This window comes from Hypomesus transpacificus, chromosome 11 (assembly GCF_021917145.1).
Source record: "Hypomesus transpacificus isolate Combined female chromosome 11, fHypTra1, whole genome shotgun sequence".
Taxonomy (NCBI): domain Eukaryota; kingdom Metazoa; phylum Chordata; class Actinopteri; order Osmeriformes; family Osmeridae; genus Hypomesus; species Hypomesus transpacificus.
The window spans coordinates 18,522,269-18,543,084 of record NC_061070.1 but is presented as its reverse complement, the minus strand read 5'-3'; the positions used below and the strand labels follow the sequence as shown (position 1 = coordinate 18,543,084).

Genomic DNA, 20,816 nt, shown 5'->3' with positions numbered 1-20,816 from the left:
CCTCCTTATTAGAAACCTGTTGCTGTCTGTCAGGGAGACAGGAGGTCAGGGTTAGGGTTAGGGCTAGGGTTAGGGCGAGGGTTAGAGCTGCTCCAGCACACATGAAGCGATGGACTCTGAGCCTCATCCTTAGCCCCGTGAGTGGAGAGACGGGGTGGGGGGAGAGAAGGAGATGGAAGGAGAGGGGGGAGAGATAGAGATTGAAGGAGGGAGGGAGGCTGTTTGATTGTTTCAGAAGCCAGAGAGAGTCGACATGAGAGTGCTAATGACCTGGTGGGGGCCTTGCTAACTGTTGCTGGTGTCGTGATGTGAGCTGCTTGAGAGGACTGTGGGTACCCGCACTGTAACTGTCAGATGGAAACGACATACTTCCATCCATCAACAGTCAATCAATTAACTGTTAGTTTTTTTCCTTTTTTTTGTGTTTATAATAGTTACATATAGTCATTTAGCAGACGCTCTTATCCAGAGTGACTTACAGGAAGTACAGGGACATTCCCCCCGAGGCAAGTAGGTTGAAGTGCCTTGCCCAAAACGTCACTTTTGGCGCAGCCGGGAATCGAACTTGCGACCTTCAGATTACTAGCCCGATTCCCTAACCGCTCAGCCACCTGACTCCCAGTAGTTTAACTAGGTGTCATATGTCTCTGGGATGGGCTTACACTGTCAGTGAGTTGGTCCAGAGTTATGAAACTGGAGCGCTAGAAAGCTAGCCTGTAGCATAGCATTAGCAGTAGCATCCAGTATCAGAGCTGTGAGTTTTGGCCTAGATTTTTCACCCACAGCTTGTTTAAAGTTTTAATTTTCAAAAAAATACCCTTCAGCTACAGACCCTGCAAAGCATTCCAACAATGTTATCGCCCACTGTTTCATGCATGTGTGGAAGTAGAAGGGCAGACTGAGAGAATCCACTGAGAGAGTGCCAAAGACAAATTGACTTCAAATGTAAACAACCTTCAGGATCAATAAGCCCAGACTTTAACAGTAATGATCCAAGAGAGCAACCTTTGCAGGCTGTGTTTGTGAACTCTGTTTCATAGCAAACTGACTCAGGGATCCCCCATCTCTCTTACATACACACTCACACACACACACATACACACACACACATACACCACCTCCTCCTAAGGCTCTTATCAAGGAGGAAACAGATTGAAAAAGTATTATGACTGATCTTTTCTTTCAAAAGGGCTTTTCACAAAAAAAGCCCATAGGAGAGAGCAGTGTGTGTAGTCAGCATGAGGCTGTGATGAGGGGGGTGTGTGAGGCTGTGATGAGGGGGTGTGTGAGGCTGTGATGAGGGGGTGTGTGAGGCTGTGATGAGGGGGTGTGTGAGGCTGTGATGAGGGGGTGTGTGAGGCTGTGATGAGGGGGTGTGTGAGGCTGTGATGAGGGGGTGTGTGAGGCTGTGATGAGGGGGTGTGTGAGGCTGTGGCCGGCCAGACAGATCGTCATGAGTGTCACTTCCAGCCTGGCTCTGAGGAAGACCAGGGAGCGAGAGAGAGAGACACCTGCTGATATGTAGCCTGTTCCCCAGGTGACCCCTCAGCGCCTCCAGCACTATTCATAACATGTGAATCATCCTCCAGAGACATGGGAGAGACAGCAGGGAAGTTTTGTTGTATAGATGAAGAGAGAGGGAGAGAGAGAGCAGTACAGATGGAGAGAGAGGGGAAGAGAGACTACGAGAGAGAGGAAAAGATGGACAGGGACATAGTGGACCAGCCCTGCATCTGTGTGTGGTTCTGGTGTTCCCAGACTAAACCCGCCCATACAGGGGCAGTGTGGAGGTGGAGCACACACACAGTTCATATGGTTTCACCACAGGAGCCTGTGGTTTCTTAGAAACCTGGATCACCCCCCCGCCACCCTCTTGAAGAATGTGGTGATATGTAGATCGGGGGCTGGGGCCGGGGGGCGAGGGCTGGCAGAGGGAGGCCACGTCATAGGGACAGGAAGCACTGAAGCACTAGGTCCTGTCTGGCACATTCCATCCCCAGAGGGATGGTTTGACAACATGGTGACACACACCCACACATGCATGCACACACACTCTCCTGTTCCAGTTGCCTGTTTTACCCTCTTTTCGATTACGGTATCACGGTAGTCCATTAATTGCTGCGTATCCGTCTTAATCTGACAGTCTGGGGAAGCAGGGTTGGGGATGTTACGTCAACGCTGAGGGCCTGCTCTCCCCTCAGCCCCAGCCTCAGCCCCAGCCTCAGCCTGGTCATGATGCACACATGATGATGTGTGTGTGTGTGTGTGTGGATAAAGCCCTTCAGAGGGTTCTGAAGGGCTTTAAAGGTCAACAGATGTGTGCTTCTCCTGGAGCAGCAGGAGCTTCCTCATCCACATCCTCCTCTTCCTCCTCCTCTTCCCCGTTTATTATATGTCCATTGTATTTTTTGTATTCATCATAATATTTTCTGTATCTCTTGCCTGTCTCTGCTGCTGTAATAAAGTTACCAAAGTGACCTCTGTGTTAGCACACTGCTCAGTATCTCCTCCTGTCCTCGTGAGAGCTGTGTGTCAGGATGTGTCTGCTGCTAGTGCCAGTCTGGAAACTGGCTTCACCCAGGTTAGCGGCTCCTGTGTGTTTTATTGAACCCTGACTGTCCCAGACTGTTGGGTCCTCCTCTGTCCCCCGGAGCAGAGCCAGAGCAGGGCTGGGGAGGACCTCATGCTGTCCGTCTGTCCCCCGGAGCAGAGCTAGAGCAGGGCTGGGGAGGACCTCATGCTGTCCGTCTGTCCCCCGGAGCAGAGCCAGAGCAGGGCTGGGGAGGACCTCATGCTGTCCGTCTGTCCCCCGGAGCAGAGCCAGAGCAGGGCTGGGGAGGACCTCATGCTGTCCGTCTGAACGGTACCTTCACCCAGAGCACCAGGGGACGGCCTGTGTCCCTGGGTGGTCTGGCTCATGGCCCGTGTCCCGGGGTGGTCTGGCTCATGGCCCGTGTCCCGGGGTGGTCTGGCTCATGGCCCGTGTCCCGGGGTGGTCTGTGTTTGAAGATGCTCTGAGTGTTGGCGGCCGTCACAGGGAGGCCAGGCTGGGCTTTGAACTGGAGAGCGTGGCGTCAGCCTGTCCTGCTGCTGGGAGCACGTGGGGGTTCTGGGTCCAGTCACGTGGGGGTTCTGGGTCCAGTCACGTGGGGGTTCTGGGCCCAGTCACGTGGGGGTTCTGGACCCAGTCACGTGGGGGTTATGTGCCCAGTCACTCACTGTGTGGAATTCCTTTGAGGCCACTGCAGGTCTTTCAGCTCCACTAGTTAGTTATTCATTTCCTCACTAAAAAGTCACCTAAAGGTCACAGGAAGTAGGATGAAACATTGTATCCCTTTCAGCTGTGTGGCACAGTGGGGCCTGGCTATGACACACTGTGTGCAGGCTGTGCATGGGGCGCGGTGACTCTGGCATGTTTCACTCTGAGACATGAAGGTGTCATGGAGGTGTGTTCTCAATCATTCTCACATTATTCTCTGCTTCTCCCCCCTTTCTCCCTCTCTCTTTTGTCTTTCTCCCCCCTCACTCTCCTTTGTATCTCTCCCCCCTCTCTCTCTCTCCCCCCTCTCTCTCCCTCCCCCTCTCTCGTCACCAGGCTCTGCAGTCTGACTCTGAAGAGACTCATCATCCTGAGGGAGCTCGATAAAGACCTCAACTCCGTGGTGATTGCTGTGAAAATCCAGGTTTGTGAAACAACCTCCTGGTCTCAACACGACCATGGTTCATTGTCACGTGTCCCAGCGCAGGATCAGACTGGGCTAGTTGTCCAATGACACATAACAGATGCAGACATGCATCTCTGGGGTAAAGTCTGCACCGTGTTGCAGTGTATGACAGAGCCAGACAGTGATAAGTCCTGCCAGTAATCCTTCAGATTGTGTGAAACTCCGTACAGGAAGCGGTGAGTCACCTCGCTGTACAGGTGCTTGGGTGACTGTGTGACATCAGGAGCTTAGGGCATTAGCACCCTCATAAGAACAGACCTCTTCAGAGTCGACATTATAGCTGTTTGACACCTTCATCTGAACATGACGGGCTAGGACCAGGAAGTCACATCCTGTCCTCCTAGCAAAGCGTCCCTAGCCAGGCTGTCACCAGGAGGAACCTGCTGATTGGTTACTCAGTAGTTAGACAGTAGATGATGCTGTGTATGGTAGCTGTTAGACAGTAGATGATGCTGTGTATGGTAGCTGTTAGACAGTAGATGACGCTGTGTATGGTAGCTGTTAGACAGTAGATGATGCTGTGTATGGTAGCTGTTAGACAGGCAGCAAGCGGCCAAGCTGAAAGCTCTGTGGAGGTCTGCTAAATTGTCATGGCGATGAAGGGACAGGGATTGGACAGCATGCACTAAGACCTTCCCCTCCCCGTCACACACACACACACACACACACACACACACACACACACACCCCCAGGTCCCGGCGGATGGGGTCCTTCAGGGAGTCACAGAGAGGTTGAGCTGCTGTCTTATCCACGAGCCCTGCTCCTGCTTTACCATCTCAGCTCTCTTTTCTCCTCAGTGTGTGTGTGTGTGTGTGTGTGTGTGTGTGTGTGTGTGTGTGTGTGTGTGTGTGTGTGTGTGTGTGTGCTAGCCCTCGTGCATGCGCTCCCCATATGCACCAGGGATGACAGGTCATTTGGAACCCCTGACAGCTACCTGTCATCCCTGTCTCTGCAGGGCGCTGGGTTGTGTGAATCATTTACAGCCTGCTATGCTCCCCGCCCCCCGGAGCACAGCTCCATTAAGAATAGATGTGGCACCTGTGCCCTGCCTGGATGGTACCCTCTCAGCCCACAGCACCACAGCCTGCTGCTGGCTCTCACTGGAGGGAGGGGAGGGGGATACCACTAATAATAGACCCAAACATCAGTCAGTAGGATTCCTCAGTTTTTCTACCTCTGAGTCCTATAATACTGATAATCTGGTGTTGCTAACCCCCACCCATGTTCTCCCTTTAATTCATGATGCACCGGGCACATGCTCCAAATCTGTTCTCCCCGCTGCCATCAGCTCTGATTGAGATCTGCAGACAACACTATATATATATACCCCCCTCCCTGTCTCAGCGTGCTGAAGGAGCAGTCAGCCAGTGTAGGCCAGCCTGCTGAAGGAGCAGTCAGCCAGCTCAGGAGGGAACACACCAAGTGGTGTCTCTCCTCTCTCCCGTCCTCTCTCCTCTCCCCTCCTCTCTCCTCTCTCCCCTCCTCTCTCCTCTCTCCCCTCCTCTCTCCCCTCCTCTCTCCCCTCCTCTCTCCTCTCCTCTCTCCCGTCCTCTCTCTTCTCCCCTCCTCTCTCCTCTTCTCTCTCCCCAGCTCTGGAACTGGAGCATTAAATCCGATTTCCAGCAGGTTTGTTTGGCAAGGACGTAGACGATGGGGAGATGGAGAAAGGGGGAGGCGGGGGAGGAATGGAGAAGGGGGGAGGGATGGAGGAGAGAGGTGTTTGTAGGAGAGGCCAACCAACAAGGGCCTCTAAAGCCTTGTCATCATTCCTCTGCAGCCACCTTCAGAGGCTTTGCCTGCCTGCCTGCCTGTATGCCTGCCTGCCTGCCTTCCTGCCTGCCTGTTTGCCTGCCTGCCTGCCTGCCTGCCTACCTGTTTGCCTGCCTGCCTGTATGCAGCTGATCAGGTTAAATAGCCCTGAGTGTGGGTCCTACAGACCAGACGTATCCCCAGGGACTGGAGCATCTTATCCCATCACAAGACCAGGCTGAGGGCAAGATGCCATGACGAGATGAGAACATCTCAGTTCACAGTCTGTCTCTCTTCTCTCTATCTCTCTCTGGCTGTCTTCTCTCTCTCTATCCTCCCAAAGTAGTCTTCACAGTATGGTACATGGTACTCCTCAGCCCTTTCTGTCCAGACCCCATGGACCTTGTCTTCCTCCTCTCCTCTCCTGCCGACTCCTCCACACAGCTTCTGCTTCAGTCTGACATGAGAGAACATGAGTCTGCACTCAGCAGTCTCCCAACCCTCTGGCGGTCCCGGGGGGGGGGAGGGCCTGGGGGGGGCCTGGGGTCGTGCTGAGACAACTCTGGGAGTGGGATTATGTTTGGGCATGCGTAAAATCCACATTTCATATTTTCAGCCGCAGTCCAGACATGATCCAATGATATGTTGGGTGCGTGTGCTGGTCCAATGTGTGTGTGTCTGTGTGGTGACTACTAAAGCCCTCCGCCTTCCTGGCCTACAGAAACCAGATCCCTTTAATAGAGTCGTGGTGTGGAGCCGTCCACGGACCACCTGATCCAGTACCTCTCCTCTTAGCTGCCATCACTGATCCCGTGATTGTCGCTGTTTCAGTGGATCAGAGATGGGTGAAAGGACTCTCTCTGACACCCTCTACTGTAACAGGGGATCAGGACTCTCTCTGACACCCTCTACTGTAACAGGGGATCAGGACTCTCTCTGACACCCTCTACTGTAACAGGGGATCAGGACTCTCTCTGATACCCTCTACTGTAACAGGGGATCAGGACTCTCTCTGACACCCTCTACTGTAACAGGGGATCAGGACTCTCTCTGACACCCTCTACTGCAGGGAGTCAGATGGCTGAGCGGTGAGGGAGTCGGGCTAGTAATCAGAAGGTTGCCGGATCGAGTCCCCGCCCTGCAAAATGACGTTGTGTCCTTAGGCAAGGCACTTCACCCTACTTGCCTCGGGGGGAATGTCCCTGTACTTACTGTAAGTCGCTCTGGATAAGAGCGTCTGCTAAATGACTAAATTGTAAATGTAAAATGTACTGTAACAGTGGTTCACAGTACTTGTTTCCTCTGACTTCCTGACTGGGTCCCTGACTCTGGCATCTGATGCTGGGAGAGAGAGAGAGACTGAGAGAGGGGGGGGGGAGATACAGAGAGAGAGGGAGATGGGGAGAGAGAGAGACTGAAAGAGAGAGAGGGAGACAGAGAGGATATAGACAGAGACAGACAGTGAGAGAGACAGAGAGGATATAGACAGAGAGAGGCAGTTAAGAGGCAGACTGGAGTTGTACATATTAGTTGAACGTTCCCCCATCTGGCCCTGGTCAGACACCAGAGTGGATAAGCTTGTACTTGCGGAGAGAGAGAGGGGTGAGAGTGCTAGCTTGCTCGTCCTCGCTGCTAATGCATGTCAGGCCATCACAGGGCACTTGGCTTCCTGTGCTAATGTTCCCTGTCCCAACCTCTCAGACCTGCACAGCTCAGGCCTCCTCGGTGTCAAGCTTTAGCTGGTGCCTGCTCTCTCTGTGTAAGACAAGCCCCTGTTGCCGTGACTGTAAGATATACCCCCCGTTACGATTGAGGTGCCTGAGAAAACGAAGCGTTTAGACGGGGCTTAAGTGTTCTTCTACAGTCCTGTGGGATAAAGGAGGTGGGGGTAGTGTTGGCATTGCTGTCGGCGAAATGTCGCCCTTTCTCCACGCAGCTCAAGAACGTAGCCTGTTGTAGCTAAGTGGAACGCCTCATTTCAGCCAGCTTTTATTCTTTGCGTTATTCAAACAAATGATTTCCACTTGTAGTTTTTTGAGGCTTGAGTTAAGACCTAACCTCAGAGAATGCGTGTGTATGTGTGCGCCTCTTGTTATCAATGTACTGTCAAGCAATACCTCACAACAGGCAGTGGTATGTGGTTATTTTGTCACAGCTAAGGGGCATTGTTCGGCTTGATGCGAAGCGTTTATAAAACGAAGTATGGGATTATGAAAGTTATAGACACCCCAGTTTAAATAGTTTTGATGTTCACAATAAAATAATCTCTCTGCATGTACCTTGTGGGCGGTGGTTGCGACACAGTGTACATAATTATAGCAACTACTTGTAGCATATTTATTATTCATAGCAGGCATGTGTTATATTGATTTCATAGTTTGGCATTTGGTTAGCTAGCTAAATTGTTAAGATAGCTAACTATCGCATGTCTAAACTAACCTAAAGTGTTTCAATTTTGATAACGACCCAACTCGCATTTTTTTTCCTCAGACGCACAGTGATACTGAATTGTGCGGCTATGAACCAGCTTGCTTGATTTAAGATACCTGTTAGTATCCAGTCACACGGTCCAGACATATATTCTGCATGTCTCCCTATCTCTGCTGCTACCCTGTGAACAGCTGACAGCTGCCAGCCCACATCTCCTCTCTTTCATCTCAGGGTGAATGCAGGGTTTGATATCTAGAGCAAAACAAAAACAACTTCCACCAAAGTCTTTGTTTTGTTTGTTTCAGCAGTACTATTTATAGCCAGCCTGATTGATCTGAGGGAGGAAGTGTTGGTCTGTGTGCCAGCCTGGAAGCTCCTTTGGCCAAAACCCTCCTCCATCTCCTCACAGTCTGGAGAGAGAGAGACCCTCCTCCATCTCCTCACAGTCTGGAGAGAGAGAGACCCTCCTCCTTCTCCTCACTGTCTGGAGAGAGAGAGACCCTCCTCCATCTCCTCACAGTCTGGAGAGAGAGAGAGACCCTCCTCCTTCTCCTCACAGTCTGGAGAGAGAGACCCTCCTCCTTCTCCTCACAGTCTGGAGAGAGAGAGAGAGAGACCCTCCTCCTTCTCCTCACAGTCTGGAGAGAGAGAGAGACCCTCCTCCTTCTCCTCACAGTCTGGAGAGAGAGAGAGACCCTCCTCCTTCTCCTCACAGTCTGGAGAGAGAGAGACCCTCCTCCTTCTCCTCACAGTCTGGAGAGAGAGAGAGACCCTCCTCCTTCTCCTCACAGTCTGGAGAGAGAGAGAGAGATGTGTTTGTAAGGTCACTCTGGCTGGCAGATGCAGGCTGTGCCCTGTCTGGTTTGAACTTAATCAGGTCTTCTGAGGACACGGCGTGTGTTGGAGGTTCTAAGTGTATCCACGCCCAGTCTTGTCCACGCTGGAGACCCAGAGACACAGCAATGAACCCTCCAGTCAGCCAGGAGCAGGTCCATGGTCGTCTGATTCAGAGAAACGTGGGCTCTAACAGCAGATCAGGGAACGTGGGCTTGATGCCAGGTATTCCTGTCAACATCAACACCACTGAAGTCCAACCTTTAGCTCTACATTTAGAACTGAAACATAACTGAACTTCCACGTGAGACAGGCTGTTCAGGCTGAACATCCACAGTGAGAGCTGACACCGTTTGGTCCAGGAGGTTTTCATTATGGCTGGAGCAGGAATGACAATCACAATTGTGAATGGCCCAGGACTTTCCATGCTGGAGAGAAATCAGTTTGAATGGGAGGGTGTCCAGACCAGTCTGCCAGAGCAGATGAACATGAGCTGGCAGACTGGTCTGATACTAGGGAGCTGCCGCTCTGGGTCATTTACCATGAAATACCGTTACCTACTAGTAAATGATTGATGTATTTATGTGTTGGGTATGTACTGCATCATATGATGTACTGCATCATATTAACCCTGTGTGTTGGTGTCCACAGGGCTCCAAACGCGTTCTGAGATCAAACGAATACATCCTCCCTCCCAACGGGCTGATGGAGACTGAACTGGAGCTCTCCTTCTCACTACAGGTGTGTTTACACACACACACACACACACACACACACACTGAACTGGAGCTCTCCTTCTCACTACAGGTGTGTTTACACACACACACACACACTGAACTGGAGCTCTCCTTCTCACTACAGGTGTGTTTACACACACACACACACACACACACACACACACACACACACACACACACACACACACACTGAACTGGAGCTCTCCTTCTCACTACAGGTGTGTTTACACACACACACACACACACACACACACACACACACACACACACACACACACTGAACTGGAGCTCTCCTTCTCACTACAGGTGTGTTTACACACACACACACACACACACACACTGAACTGGAGCTCTCCTTCTCACTACAGGTGTGTTTACACACACACGCTAATGAGAAGGAGTCCTGGTTATTCGAGAGCGTGGATCCTCCCAGTGTCTCCTTTGCCTGACCTCTGACCCTGTGTATTCCAGTACCCGCACTTCTTGAAGAGGGATGCTAATCGTCTGCAGATTATGCTTCAGAGGAGGAAACGCTACAAGAACCGCACCATGCTGGGGTACAAGACGCTGGCACTGGGACTGGTCAACATGGCAGAGGTATGACCTAGAGGCAGAGGTACGACCTGGAGGCAGAGGTACGACCTGGAGGCAGAGGTACGACCTGGAGGCAGAGGTACGACCTAGAGGCAGAGGTACGACCTGGAGGCAGAGGTACGACCTGGAGGCAGAGGTACGACCTGGAGGCAGAGGTACGACCTGGAGGCAGAGGTACGACCTAGAGGCAGAGGTACGACCTGGAGGCAGAGGTACGACCTGGAGGCAGAGGTACGACCTAGAGGCAGAGGTACGACCTGGAGGCAGAGGTACGACCTGGAGGCAGAGGTACGACCTGGAGGCAGAGGTTAGAGGTTAGGTTGTGTCCCACCACCAAGCCTGCCTCCCGTCTCAAGTGCCTTTCTATCTCCATGATTAATGCTGGCCAGCAGGAGCGTCCACACGTGTCCTGGAAAACCTGGTCTCCTACCAGGGTGGGGATGGTCTCCTACCAGGGTGGGGATGGTCTCCTACCAGATGGTCTCCTACCAGATGGTCTCCTACCAGGGTGGGGATGGTCTCCTACCAGATGGTCTCCTACCAGATGGTCTCCTACCAGGGTGGGGATGGTCTCCTACCAGATGGTCTCCTACCAGATGGTCTCCTACCAGATGGTCTCCTACCAGGGTGGAGATGGTCTCCTACCAGATGGTCTCCTACCAGATGGTCTCCTACCAGATGGTCTCCTACCAGGGTGGAGATGGTCTCCTACCAGATGGTCTCCTACCAGGGTGGAGATGGTCTCCTACCAGGGTGGAGATGGTCTCCTACCAGATGGTCTCCTACCAGATGGTCTCCTACCAGATGGTCTCCTACCAGGGTGGAGATGGTCTCCTACCAGATGGTCTCCTACCAGATGGTCTCCTACCAGGGTGGAGATGGTCTCCTACCAGATGGTCTCCTACCAGGGTGGAGATGGTCTCCTACCAGGGTGGAGATGGTCTCCTACCAGATGGTCTCCTACCAGATGGTCTCCTACCAGGGTGGAGATGGTCTCCTACCAGATGGTCTCCTACCAGATGGTCTCCTACCAGGGTGGAGATGGTCTCCTACCAGATGGTCTCCTACCAGATGGTCTCCTACCAGATGGTCTCCTACCAGGGTGGGGACGTGAAGTAGATATTAACCTTTGGAGCTGTCAGATGTGAACGCATCTGCCATGCTGACGTGAGGCCCCAGCCATGTTGACGTGAGGCCCCAGCCATGCTGACGTGAGGCCCCAGCCATGCTGACGTGAGGCCCCAGCCATGCTGACGTGAGGCCCCAGCCATGTTGACGTGAGGCCCCAGCCATGCTGACGTGAGGCCCCAGCCATGCTGACGTGAGGCCCCAGCCTGGCTGACGTGAGGCCCCAGCCTGGCTGACCCTGGTCAGCGTCTCTGACAGGAACAGATGACAGGAGTAGCAACATTATACAGTACTGAGAAAGTGATGTTATTCATTAACAAATCCTTGATCTGTTGCAAACACTGGAGACTGCGCCATGTTAAAGACTTGATGTGCCTCTTGATGCACGTTCACATGGAGAGAGAGGAGGCTTGTGATCCATGTGATGGACCCCAATAGGACACGGCGTGGATACTCAACTGGTGTGTGTGTGTGACCAGGTGATGCAGCACCCTACAGATGGAGGCCAGATCCTGGGTCTCCATAGCAACGTGAAAGAGGCTCCGGCGCGTGTGGCTGAGATCAGCGTGTTCTCCCTGTCCAGCCAGCCCATCGACCACGAGGACGCCAGCACCCCGGCCGGACGCAAGACCAAGACCTCAGGTGGGCCTCCAGAGCTGGGCTGCCTCTACCTGGGGCTGCCTCTACCTGGGGCTGTCTCTACCGGGGGCTGCCTCTACCGGGGGCTGCCTCTAATACCTGGGAGAGAGGACTACCACACAGCCAAAAGAAGCTAAACCGTGTCTAGCCTAGCTAGCTGGTACTCCCTGACCTGGCCTCTCTCTCTTTCTCTCCCTCTCTCTCTCTCTCTCTCTCTCTCTCTCTCCCCCCCCTTCTCTCTCTCTCTCTTTCCCACTCTCTATCCCTCTCTCTCCATTTACATTACATTTAGTCATTTAGCAGACGCTCTTATCCAGAGCAACTTACAGTAAGTACAGGGACATCTTGCCCCCCTGAGGCAAGTAGGGTGAAGTGCCTTTGCCCAAGGGCACAACGTCATTTGCACGGCCAGGAATCGAACCGGCAACCTTATGATTAATAACCCAATTCCCTAACCACTCAGCCATCTGACTCTCCCCCTATCTCTCTCTCCCTCTCTCTCTCCTGCACATGCTCTCTACTCCTCCGCTGAGGACAGAGGACTATACTAATCCCCCTGGCTCTCCCTCTCTCTCTCTCCCTCTCTATCCCTCTCTCTCTCCTTTCTCTCTCTCTAATCCCCCCTGACCAAGGAGATGGGATCCTCTTCAACCATGGTTGCAAAGTAACACTTGTGAGAGTTGAGTGCATGCAGGGGGCTGTTGCCTCACTGGTCTTAATGTGGGAGAGGGCGAGGCAGGGGCCTTGCAGTGGTTATGAAGGAGCTTGATCATATGAGCTCATGCACAAAGTATTAGACTGGTGTCACTCGCAGGGAAAGGAAGATGTTTTATGTCTCTATTTCTTTCTCCTCTATTTCTTTCTCCCGGCCCTCCCCCCTCCCTTCCCCTCCTCCCCTGCCCTCCCCTCCTCCCTTCCCCTCCCCTTTCCTTGTGTGTGACTGTGTGTGTGTGACTGTGTGTGTGACTGTGTGTGTGTGACTGTGTGTGTGTGTGTGTTGCCCTCTCAGATCGTTCTCCAGACATGGATAACTACTCGGAGGATGAGGATGACAGCTACTCATCAGAGCAGGAAGCGAGTGATGATGCTGTCCACCAGGTGACACACACACACACCGACCCCAAGTCATGAACAGCCCCAGTATGAACAGGCTTGTCTGATCAGCGTAGCTCTGTGGTCTGGTAGGTCATCCCATCTGCTGTCTCTTCCAGGATCTGTACGACGAGGATGACGACGTCAGGAAACCAAAGAAGAACAGGAGGAAGATGATCCGCTCCACCTCCATGACCAGGGTCAGCCTCCCTGCGCTCTGATAGGGCAGCCAGCAGCAAGGTCACATGGCCCACAGTAGGACGACCGCTGCAGCCTTGAGCTCTTTTATAGTTGTGTTTACAGCTGCTTTCCTGTGTCCCTGTGGTAGGATACGGATGACTGAGCAGCTTATGACATGAGCTTGCATGTCCACCTTGTCAAGCAGGGGAGATTCTACGGTCCATTTGTTCTAGTGAATTTAGAGAAGCATGTAAACAGACGTGAGGTTCAGTTGAGAGAGATGATCATGTTCTTTATATAGACCAACTAGGAATGAGTAATCCACTGCACAGTTACCGTGACGATGGTTGACAGCCCAGACGAGGCTCACAGACTGGGTCAGATGGGGGGGGGGGTTAATTAAGACGGCTTTTCATTCATTCTGTCATTCTTCTCTTTTTCAGCAACCAAACTTCAAGCAGAAGTTTGTGGCTTTGCTGAAGAGGTTCAAGGTGACAGATGAGGTACGGTGTTAGAGAAAACTGAAGCTTTCATCCAAGACACGATTCAGAGGGGGGATTTGAACCTGCCATTTTGTGATCTGCAGTCACGCTCTACCCACTAAACTACAGTATATCCATCCTGTCCATTATGATCTCTGCCCCCTCCCATCTAGGAGCCCAGGGCGGGCGGGCGGGGGGAGGGGGGGGGGGGGGGTAGTGCCTCCTCAGTCTGCCTGTTGCGAGGCTCTCATTCAACCAGCTGTGACAAACAGATGTTATTACATTTCCCTCAGGGAAGTGGAATCTCTAGGTATTGACTCTCAATACAGAAGGGAGTCAGATGGCTGAGCGGTGAGGGAGTCGGGCTAGTAATCAGAAGGTTGCTGGATCGATTCCCCGCCGTGCCACATGATGTTGTGTCCTTGGGCAAGGCACTTCACCCTACTTGCCTCGGGGGGAATGTCCCTGTACTTACTGTAAGTCGCTCTGGAAAAGAGCGTCTGCTAAATGACTAAATGTAAATGTAAATGTACAGAATGTTGTCATAAAGTGTTTCTGGAAGAGCTAACTGGGAGGAGAGACTCACTGCGGAGCACAGCTGTCCCTGGCTGTGTCCCCTCCTCGCTGCTGTGGGATTCATATTCACTCTCAGCACAGAGCATTACCAAACCACACCCACTCTCTGGGCCACACCCACTCTCTGGGCCACACCCACTCTCTGGGCCACACCCACTCTCGGGGCCACACCCACTCTCGGGCCACACCCACTCTGCTCTCCCTGTCACGGTTCTAATGATCAGTTGAGATCCAGGCCAGAGAACAGAGGGTGCTGTGTGTTGTCTGAGGCATGCTCCTGTGTGTTCAGGTGGTCTGCTGGTGCTGTGTGTTATCGGAGGCATGCTCCTGTGTGTCCAGGTGCTGGACTGTGACCGTGTGGGCCAGGCCCAGGTAGTGGAGGAGGATCTGGACCTGCTCTACGACAGCCTGGAGGTGTACAACCAGAGTGACAGTGGGCCTGAGGTGGAGGACAACGACAGCGTCCTCAGCACACCCAAACCCAAACTCAAGTAGGTCCCCTGGCCTCCAGCCTTGGACTTCCCTCCATCCTCTCAGCCTCGTAAAGCGTAACTCTCTTTTAAACCTCTGGAAGACTATCTCTCTTGGATCAGTTTAATTTTGGAGTTTAACTCAGTTTAAGTCTTTTAAAACTGTTCAGTTAACCTGTGTTGTTCCTCCAGGCCGTTCTTTGAAGGGATATCCCACTCCAGCTCCCAGACGGAGATCGGAAGCCACAAGAACCAGCTCGGAGACCTGTCCTGTCCTGTAAGTTACAGACAGACCCGCTGCCCCCTGTTGGAGGGGTTGCTTGGCTGCACCTGTGAGAGTGCCTGGCATGCCCCTCACGGCTGCAGGGATTCCCTGCTGAGCCTTGGGACTCTTGCACCAAGGCCAGACACTCAGAGCATGAGGGCAACCATCCCCTCCCCATCTCTCTCCAACAACCCCAGTAACAGTCCTGGGGTATTTATAGGATCTGACACCAGATCCCGCCCATCCCCAGATAGCAGATAGGAGGGAGCAATCCCAGAATTCCTGCAGTGTGATTTATGTGGCGTTGGAGAGACACAGGCCAGACGCTGGTTGTGATGACACAGACAGAGACAGGCTGTTTATAACAAGGAGTCAGGCTGTTACACAGACAGGCTGTTTATAACAAGGAGTCAGGCTGTTACACAGACAGGCTGTTTATAACAAGGAGTCAGGCTGTTACACAGACAGGCTGTTTATAACAAGGAGTCAGGCTGTTACACAGACAGGCTGTTTATAACAAGGAGTCAGGCTGTTACACAGACAGGCTGTTTATAACAAGGAGTCAGGCTGTTACACAGACAGGCTGTCTATAACAAGGAGTCAGGCTGTTACACAGACAGGCTGTTTATAACAAGGAGTCAGGCTGTTACACAGACAGGCTGTTTATAACAAGGAGTCAGGCTGTTACACAGACAGGCTGTTTATAACAAGGAGTCAGGCTGTTACACAGACAGGCTGTTTATAACAAGGAGTCAGGCTGTTACACAGACAGGCTGTTTATAACAAGGAGTCAGGCTGTTACACAGACAGGCTGTTTATAACAAGGAGTCAGGCTGTTACACAGACAGGCTGTTTATAACAAGGAGTCAGGCTGTTACACAGACAGGCTGTTTATAACAAGGAGTCAGGCTGTTACACAGACAGGCTGTTTATAACAAGGAGTCAGGCTGTTACACAGACAGGCTGTTTATAACAAGGAGTCAGGCTGTTACACAGACAGGCTGTTTATAACAAGGAGTCAGGCTGTTACACAGACAGGCTGTTTATAACAAGGAGTCAGGCTGTTACACAGACAGGCTGTTTATAACAAGGAGTCAGGCTGTTACACAGACAGGCTGTTTATAACAAGGAGTCAGGCTGTTACACAGACAGGCTGTTTATAACAAGGAGTCAGGCTGTTACACAGACAGGCTGTTTATAACAAGGAGTCAGGCTGTTACACAGACAGGCTGTCTATAACAAGGAGTCAGGCTGTTACACAGACAGGCTGTTAATAACAAGGAGTCAGGCTGTTACACAGACAGTGTAATGTGGACCTGCATCAGGCTGGAGCTTGACTGACCAGAGGCCAGTCCTCCCTGCTCACTGACCCTTCGTTTGCTTAGTGAGCAGTCTCTCATCTGTCCTGTAGGAAGAAGTGACCCAAATGCTTCAGAATGTTTCAGTTCCAGTAAGCTGTCTGGGAGTATCAGCCTGTCAGCTTCAGGTTTCATTCTTTCATAAACACCTGTCAGAGCAGACAGCTGTATGTGCTGAGAGTCAGAGAGAGAGAGTCAGAGAGAGAGAGTCAGAGAGAGAGAGTCAGAGAGAGAGAGAGAGAGAGAGAGAGAGAGAGAGAGAGTCAGAGTCAGAGAGAGTCAGAGAGAGAGAGTCAGAGAGAGAGAGTCAGAGAGAGAGAGAGAGAGAGAGAGAGAGAGAGAGAGAGAGAGAGAGAGAGTGAGTGTCATAGAGAGAGAGGGGGAGAGAGAGAGTCAGAGAGAGAGAGTCAGAGAGAGAGAGAGACAGTCAGAGAGAGAGTCAGAGAGAGAGAGAGAGTGTGTCATAGAGAGAGAGGTGGAGAGAGAGTGTGAGAGTCAGAGAGAGAGAGAGAGAGAGAGAGGGAGAGAGTCAGAGAGAGAAAGAGAGAAGGAGAGAGAGAGTCAGGGAGAGTGTCAGAGAGAGAGTCAGAGAGAGAGTCAGAGAGAGAGAGTGTCATAGAGAGAGGTGGAGAGAGAGTGTCAGAGAGAGAGAGAGAGAGAGAGAGACAGAGAGAGTCAGAGAGAGAAGGAGAGAGAGAGAGAGAAAGTCAGAGAGAGGGAGAGTGTCAGAGAGAGAGTCAGAGAGAGAGAATCAGAGAGAGAGAGAATCAGAGAGAGAGAGAGAGTCAGAGAGAGAGAAAAGGAGTGAGAGTAAAGAATGATTGAACTGAACTGAGTAAAGAGGAGAGGCAGGATGCTCCAGAGCTCGTCTCTGCTCCTGGTTCTTTCTATCCTGGTCAGATGAGAACCTGCTTCTCTCGCTAGCTGCCGTCTGCAGGCTTGCATGTCTGGAAATCCATTAACCACCACAAGACAGGTCACACAGATGCTCTTTACAGAAGAAGTTCCGAATTTTCAAGGTTGCCATCACGCACAATGCTTGTTTCTACCCAGTCTTTAAATTTGATTTAATGTGAAAACATGATGATAAAATGTGGATTGTGATGTGAACATACCAATAAACTCTGTCAACTACACTGAGGCATGCACAAACACCTTACTAGTGCTCCCCTCTGGAGCGCTGTATAACGTGTGTGTGTGTGTGTGACAGATTGGAGACTTCCTCTCGGTGGACAGGTGTAAAGCAGAAGGAGCCAGATCTCAGGACGACATCACAGACACTACTGCTGGGGTGAGTTCAGTCATCTCTCAGTCCTACTCTACTGCTGGGGTTAGTTCAGTCAGTCCTACATCCTCCCTCCTGTCCTCACTTTCATCTTCCTCTCCTCCACATGACCTTTATCTGCTCCATCATGGTGGGCCTGTCAGCACCCTCATCCCCCAGCAACCCCCCCCCCACATCACACACCTATCACACATGCACACACACACACACCCCACACACACCCCAGCATCTCTGTACCTGACAATCTGCCTCTCTCTTCATCTCTCCATCTCTCTCTCCGCTCTTCATCTCTGTATCTCTCTCTCCGCTCTTCATCTCTCCATCTCTCTCTCCGCTCTTCATCTCTGTATCTCTCTCTCCGCTCTTCATCTCTGTATCTCTCTTTCCGCTCTTCATCTCTCCCTCTCTCTCCGCTCTTCATCTCTGTATCTCTCTCTCCGCTCTTCATCTCTCCATCTCTCTCTCCGCTCTTCATCTCTGCATCTCTCTCTCCGCTCTTCATCTCTCCCTCTCTCTCTCCGCTCTTCATCTCTGTATCTCTCTCTCCGCTCTTCATCTCTCCATCTCTCTCCGCTCTTCATCTCTCCCTCTCTCTCTCACCTCCTCTCTCCACCTTAGCCAGCACCTGGCTTGTAGTGGGATTGTTCTGCTGTCTAACCTTACTGTGTGCCTGCCCCAGGACCCGGAGGCCCCGGCCCCGGCCCCGCCCGCGGCTCCCAGCCCCGTGGAGGTGGTCAGTGTCTGGGAGGTGAATGCAGACCGTCTGGCCAGCTCTGTGGGCAAACTCTGCAAGACGGAGTCCCAAAACCCCATGTCTCCCAGGTACACAACACTATCCTAAACCCCATGTCTCCCAGGTACACAACACTATCCTAAACCCCATGTCTCCCAGGTACACAACACTATCCTAAACCCCATGTCTCCCAGGTACACAACACTATCCTAAACCCCATGTCTCCCAGGTCCAGGTGTGTGACCTCATGAGAGCCTTGGTGTATGTGTGTTCTCCAGCAGAGCGGAGCCTCGTCTCCAGCGCCGTCCTCGCAGCACCTCCATGAAGGACCGTCAGAACTCCAAGACCCAGAACGACCGCACCTGCAGTGTGGACAGCGACTTCTCCCTGGAGACACGCCTCCTAGCCCAGGTAACTTCCAACACCTGGACACTGTGCTCACCCCTCCTAGCCCAGGTAACCTCCAACACCTGGACACTGTGCTCTTGTGACAGGCGCTGCTATCCAAAACAACATACAAATAGAGCAGATAGAAAGAATAGCAGTTTGGTGCTCGGAGTGTGGATGTGCGAGTCAAATCACAGCCACCAGACCCAGTGAATCCTGTGGGATTGATCCTACCTTGAAGGTGGACATACTTGAAAGACACAAATCGATATAATGAGGCTGGTGCGGTCTTACAAGCCAGACTGTTTTTGTGTCTGCCTCCTGATTGGCCCAGGTTCCCAGGAAGTCTGTGTACGACCAGCTGAACCAGATCCTCATCTCAGATGAGCGTCTCCCAGAGAGCATCATCCTCATCAACACCCTGGAATGGCAAGGCCAGGTGTGTGTGTGTGTGTGTGTGTGTGTGTGTGTGTGTGTGTGTGTGTGTGTGTGTGGAGGTCTGTTTGTCCGATTCTAGTATTTCATTCTCTATATTGATTTATCTCTCCTGTTCGCCCCCTTTATCTTTTTCCTCTCTCCATACTCTTTCTATTTCCTCTCCCCCTCCCCTCTCTCCCCTCTGTCCCCTCTCTCCCCTTTCTCCCTCCCCTCTCCCTCCCCTCCCCTCTCTCTCTCTCCCTCCCCTCTCCCTCCCCTCTCTCTCTCTCCCTCCCCTCTCCCTCCCCTCCTCTCTCTCTCTCTCCCTCCCCTCTCTCTCTCTCTCCCTCCCCTCTCCCTCCCCTCCCCTCTCTCTCTCTCCCTCCCCTCTCTCCCTCCCCTCTCTCTCTCCCTCCCCTCTCTCTCTCCCTCTCTCTCTCCCTCCCTCCCTCCCCTCTCCCTCCCCTCCCCTCTCTCTCTCTCCCTCCCCTCTCCCTCCCCTCTCTCTCTCTCCCTCCCCTCTCCCTCCCCTCCCCTCTCTCTCTCCCTCCCCTCTCTCTCTCTCTCCCTCCCTTCTCTCCCTCCCCTCTCTCTCTCTCTCCCTCCCCTCTCTCTCTCTCCCTCCCCTCTCTCTCCCTCCCCTCTCTCTCTCCCTCCCTCCCCTCCCCTCTCTCTCTCTCTCTCCCTCCCCTCCCCTCTCTCTCTCCCTCCCCTCTCTCCCTCCTCTCTCTCCCTCCCCTCTCTCTCTCCCTCCCTCTCTCTCTCCCTCCCTCCCTCCCTCCCTCCGGTCTCCTGCAGTACGTGGCGGAGGTTCTCCATGAGCAGGGTCAGCCCATCGTGTCCACCTGCTCTGCAGCTGATGTGCAGGCTGCCTTCAACACCATCGTAACACGCATCCAGAGATTGTGAGGCTCACACACACATTGTGTACAACTGGCCCTGTGGGTAGTTAGTTACAAGGGTAGTTAGTTACAAGGGTAGTTAGTTACAAGGGTAGTTAAATGAAACACACACACATCGCTCTGGGCTTCATAACTTATCTTTGCTTTATTTAACTTGTTCATTGCAATGCCTCAACTCTGCTAGTGCATGCTCTCTACAGTTTCCTCTGTCCTCTTTAGTTCTCTCTCGTTCTCTTTCTCTCTCTGTCCTACTCTCTACATCTCTCTCTCTGTCCTACTCTCTACATCTCTCTCTCTGTCTCACTCTCTACATCTCCCTCTCTTGCGCACTCTCTGTCCTACTCTCTACATCTCTCTCTCTCTGTCCTACTCTCTGGTTCTCTCTCTCTGTCCCACTCTCTACATCTCTCTCTCTCTGACCTACTCTCTAGTTCTCTCTCAATTCAATTCAATTTAGCTTTATTAGCATGACGCTCATTACAACCGTATTGCCAAAGCAAGAGGCACAACAACAGACAACCATACATCAACAACACCATTCAAAAACAACATTAGGAACGACACCAGAACATGTGGTAACAACAAAGTGTCAAGAACAGAAAACAACAAATCAAAACAACCTAAGTAAATAGCTACAGTGAGATGGACAACACATATTAAAAATAGAATGTCAAGGCTGGTCACATTACAGTCAGGTTTCATCTCTCAGGTCCTCTCTGTCTTTCTCTGTGCTCCATCCTCACTGACAGTCAGTACTCTCTGCAGACAGGAAGTCAGTACTCTGTGCAGACAGGAAGTCAGTTCCTTCTGCCTGGCTTATGTCTGCTGCTCT

At 52.2% G+C, this 20,816-nt stretch overlaps 1 protein-coding gene across 3 annotated transcripts in view; it reads left to right on the top strand.

Annotated features, from left to right (window-relative positions):
- zmp:0000000755 (phosphofurin acidic cluster sorting protein 2) overlaps positions 1-20,816 on the top strand; it is a 49,229-nt gene that overhangs the window by 17,740 nt on the left and 10,673 nt on the right. For 2 of the 3 annotated variants that reach the window (XM_047028853.1, XM_047028856.1), the window contains exons 2-15: positions 3,596-3,683; positions 9,391-9,480; positions 9,948-10,073; positions 11,678-11,840; positions 12,847-12,935; positions 13,049-13,129; positions 13,553-13,612; positions 14,507-14,658; positions 14,830-14,914; positions 17,471-17,551; positions 18,225-18,367; positions 18,557-18,689; positions 19,000-19,104; positions 19,881-19,987. In XM_047028853.1, coding sequence (XP_046884809.1) covers positions 3,596-3,683; positions 9,391-9,480; positions 9,948-10,073; positions 11,678-11,840; positions 12,847-12,935; positions 13,049-13,129; positions 13,553-13,612; positions 14,507-14,658; positions 14,830-14,914; positions 17,471-17,551; positions 18,225-18,367; positions 18,557-18,689; positions 19,000-19,104; positions 19,881-19,987 — 1,503 coding nt within the window. The remainder of the gene's footprint in view (positions 1-3,595; positions 3,684-9,390; positions 9,481-9,947; positions 10,074-11,677; positions 11,841-12,846; positions 12,936-13,048; positions 13,130-13,552; positions 13,613-14,506; positions 14,659-14,829; positions 14,915-17,470; positions 17,552-18,224; positions 18,368-18,556; positions 18,690-18,999; positions 19,105-19,880; positions 19,988-20,816) is intronic. The other variant, XM_047028854.1, reaches the window with a different exon arrangement.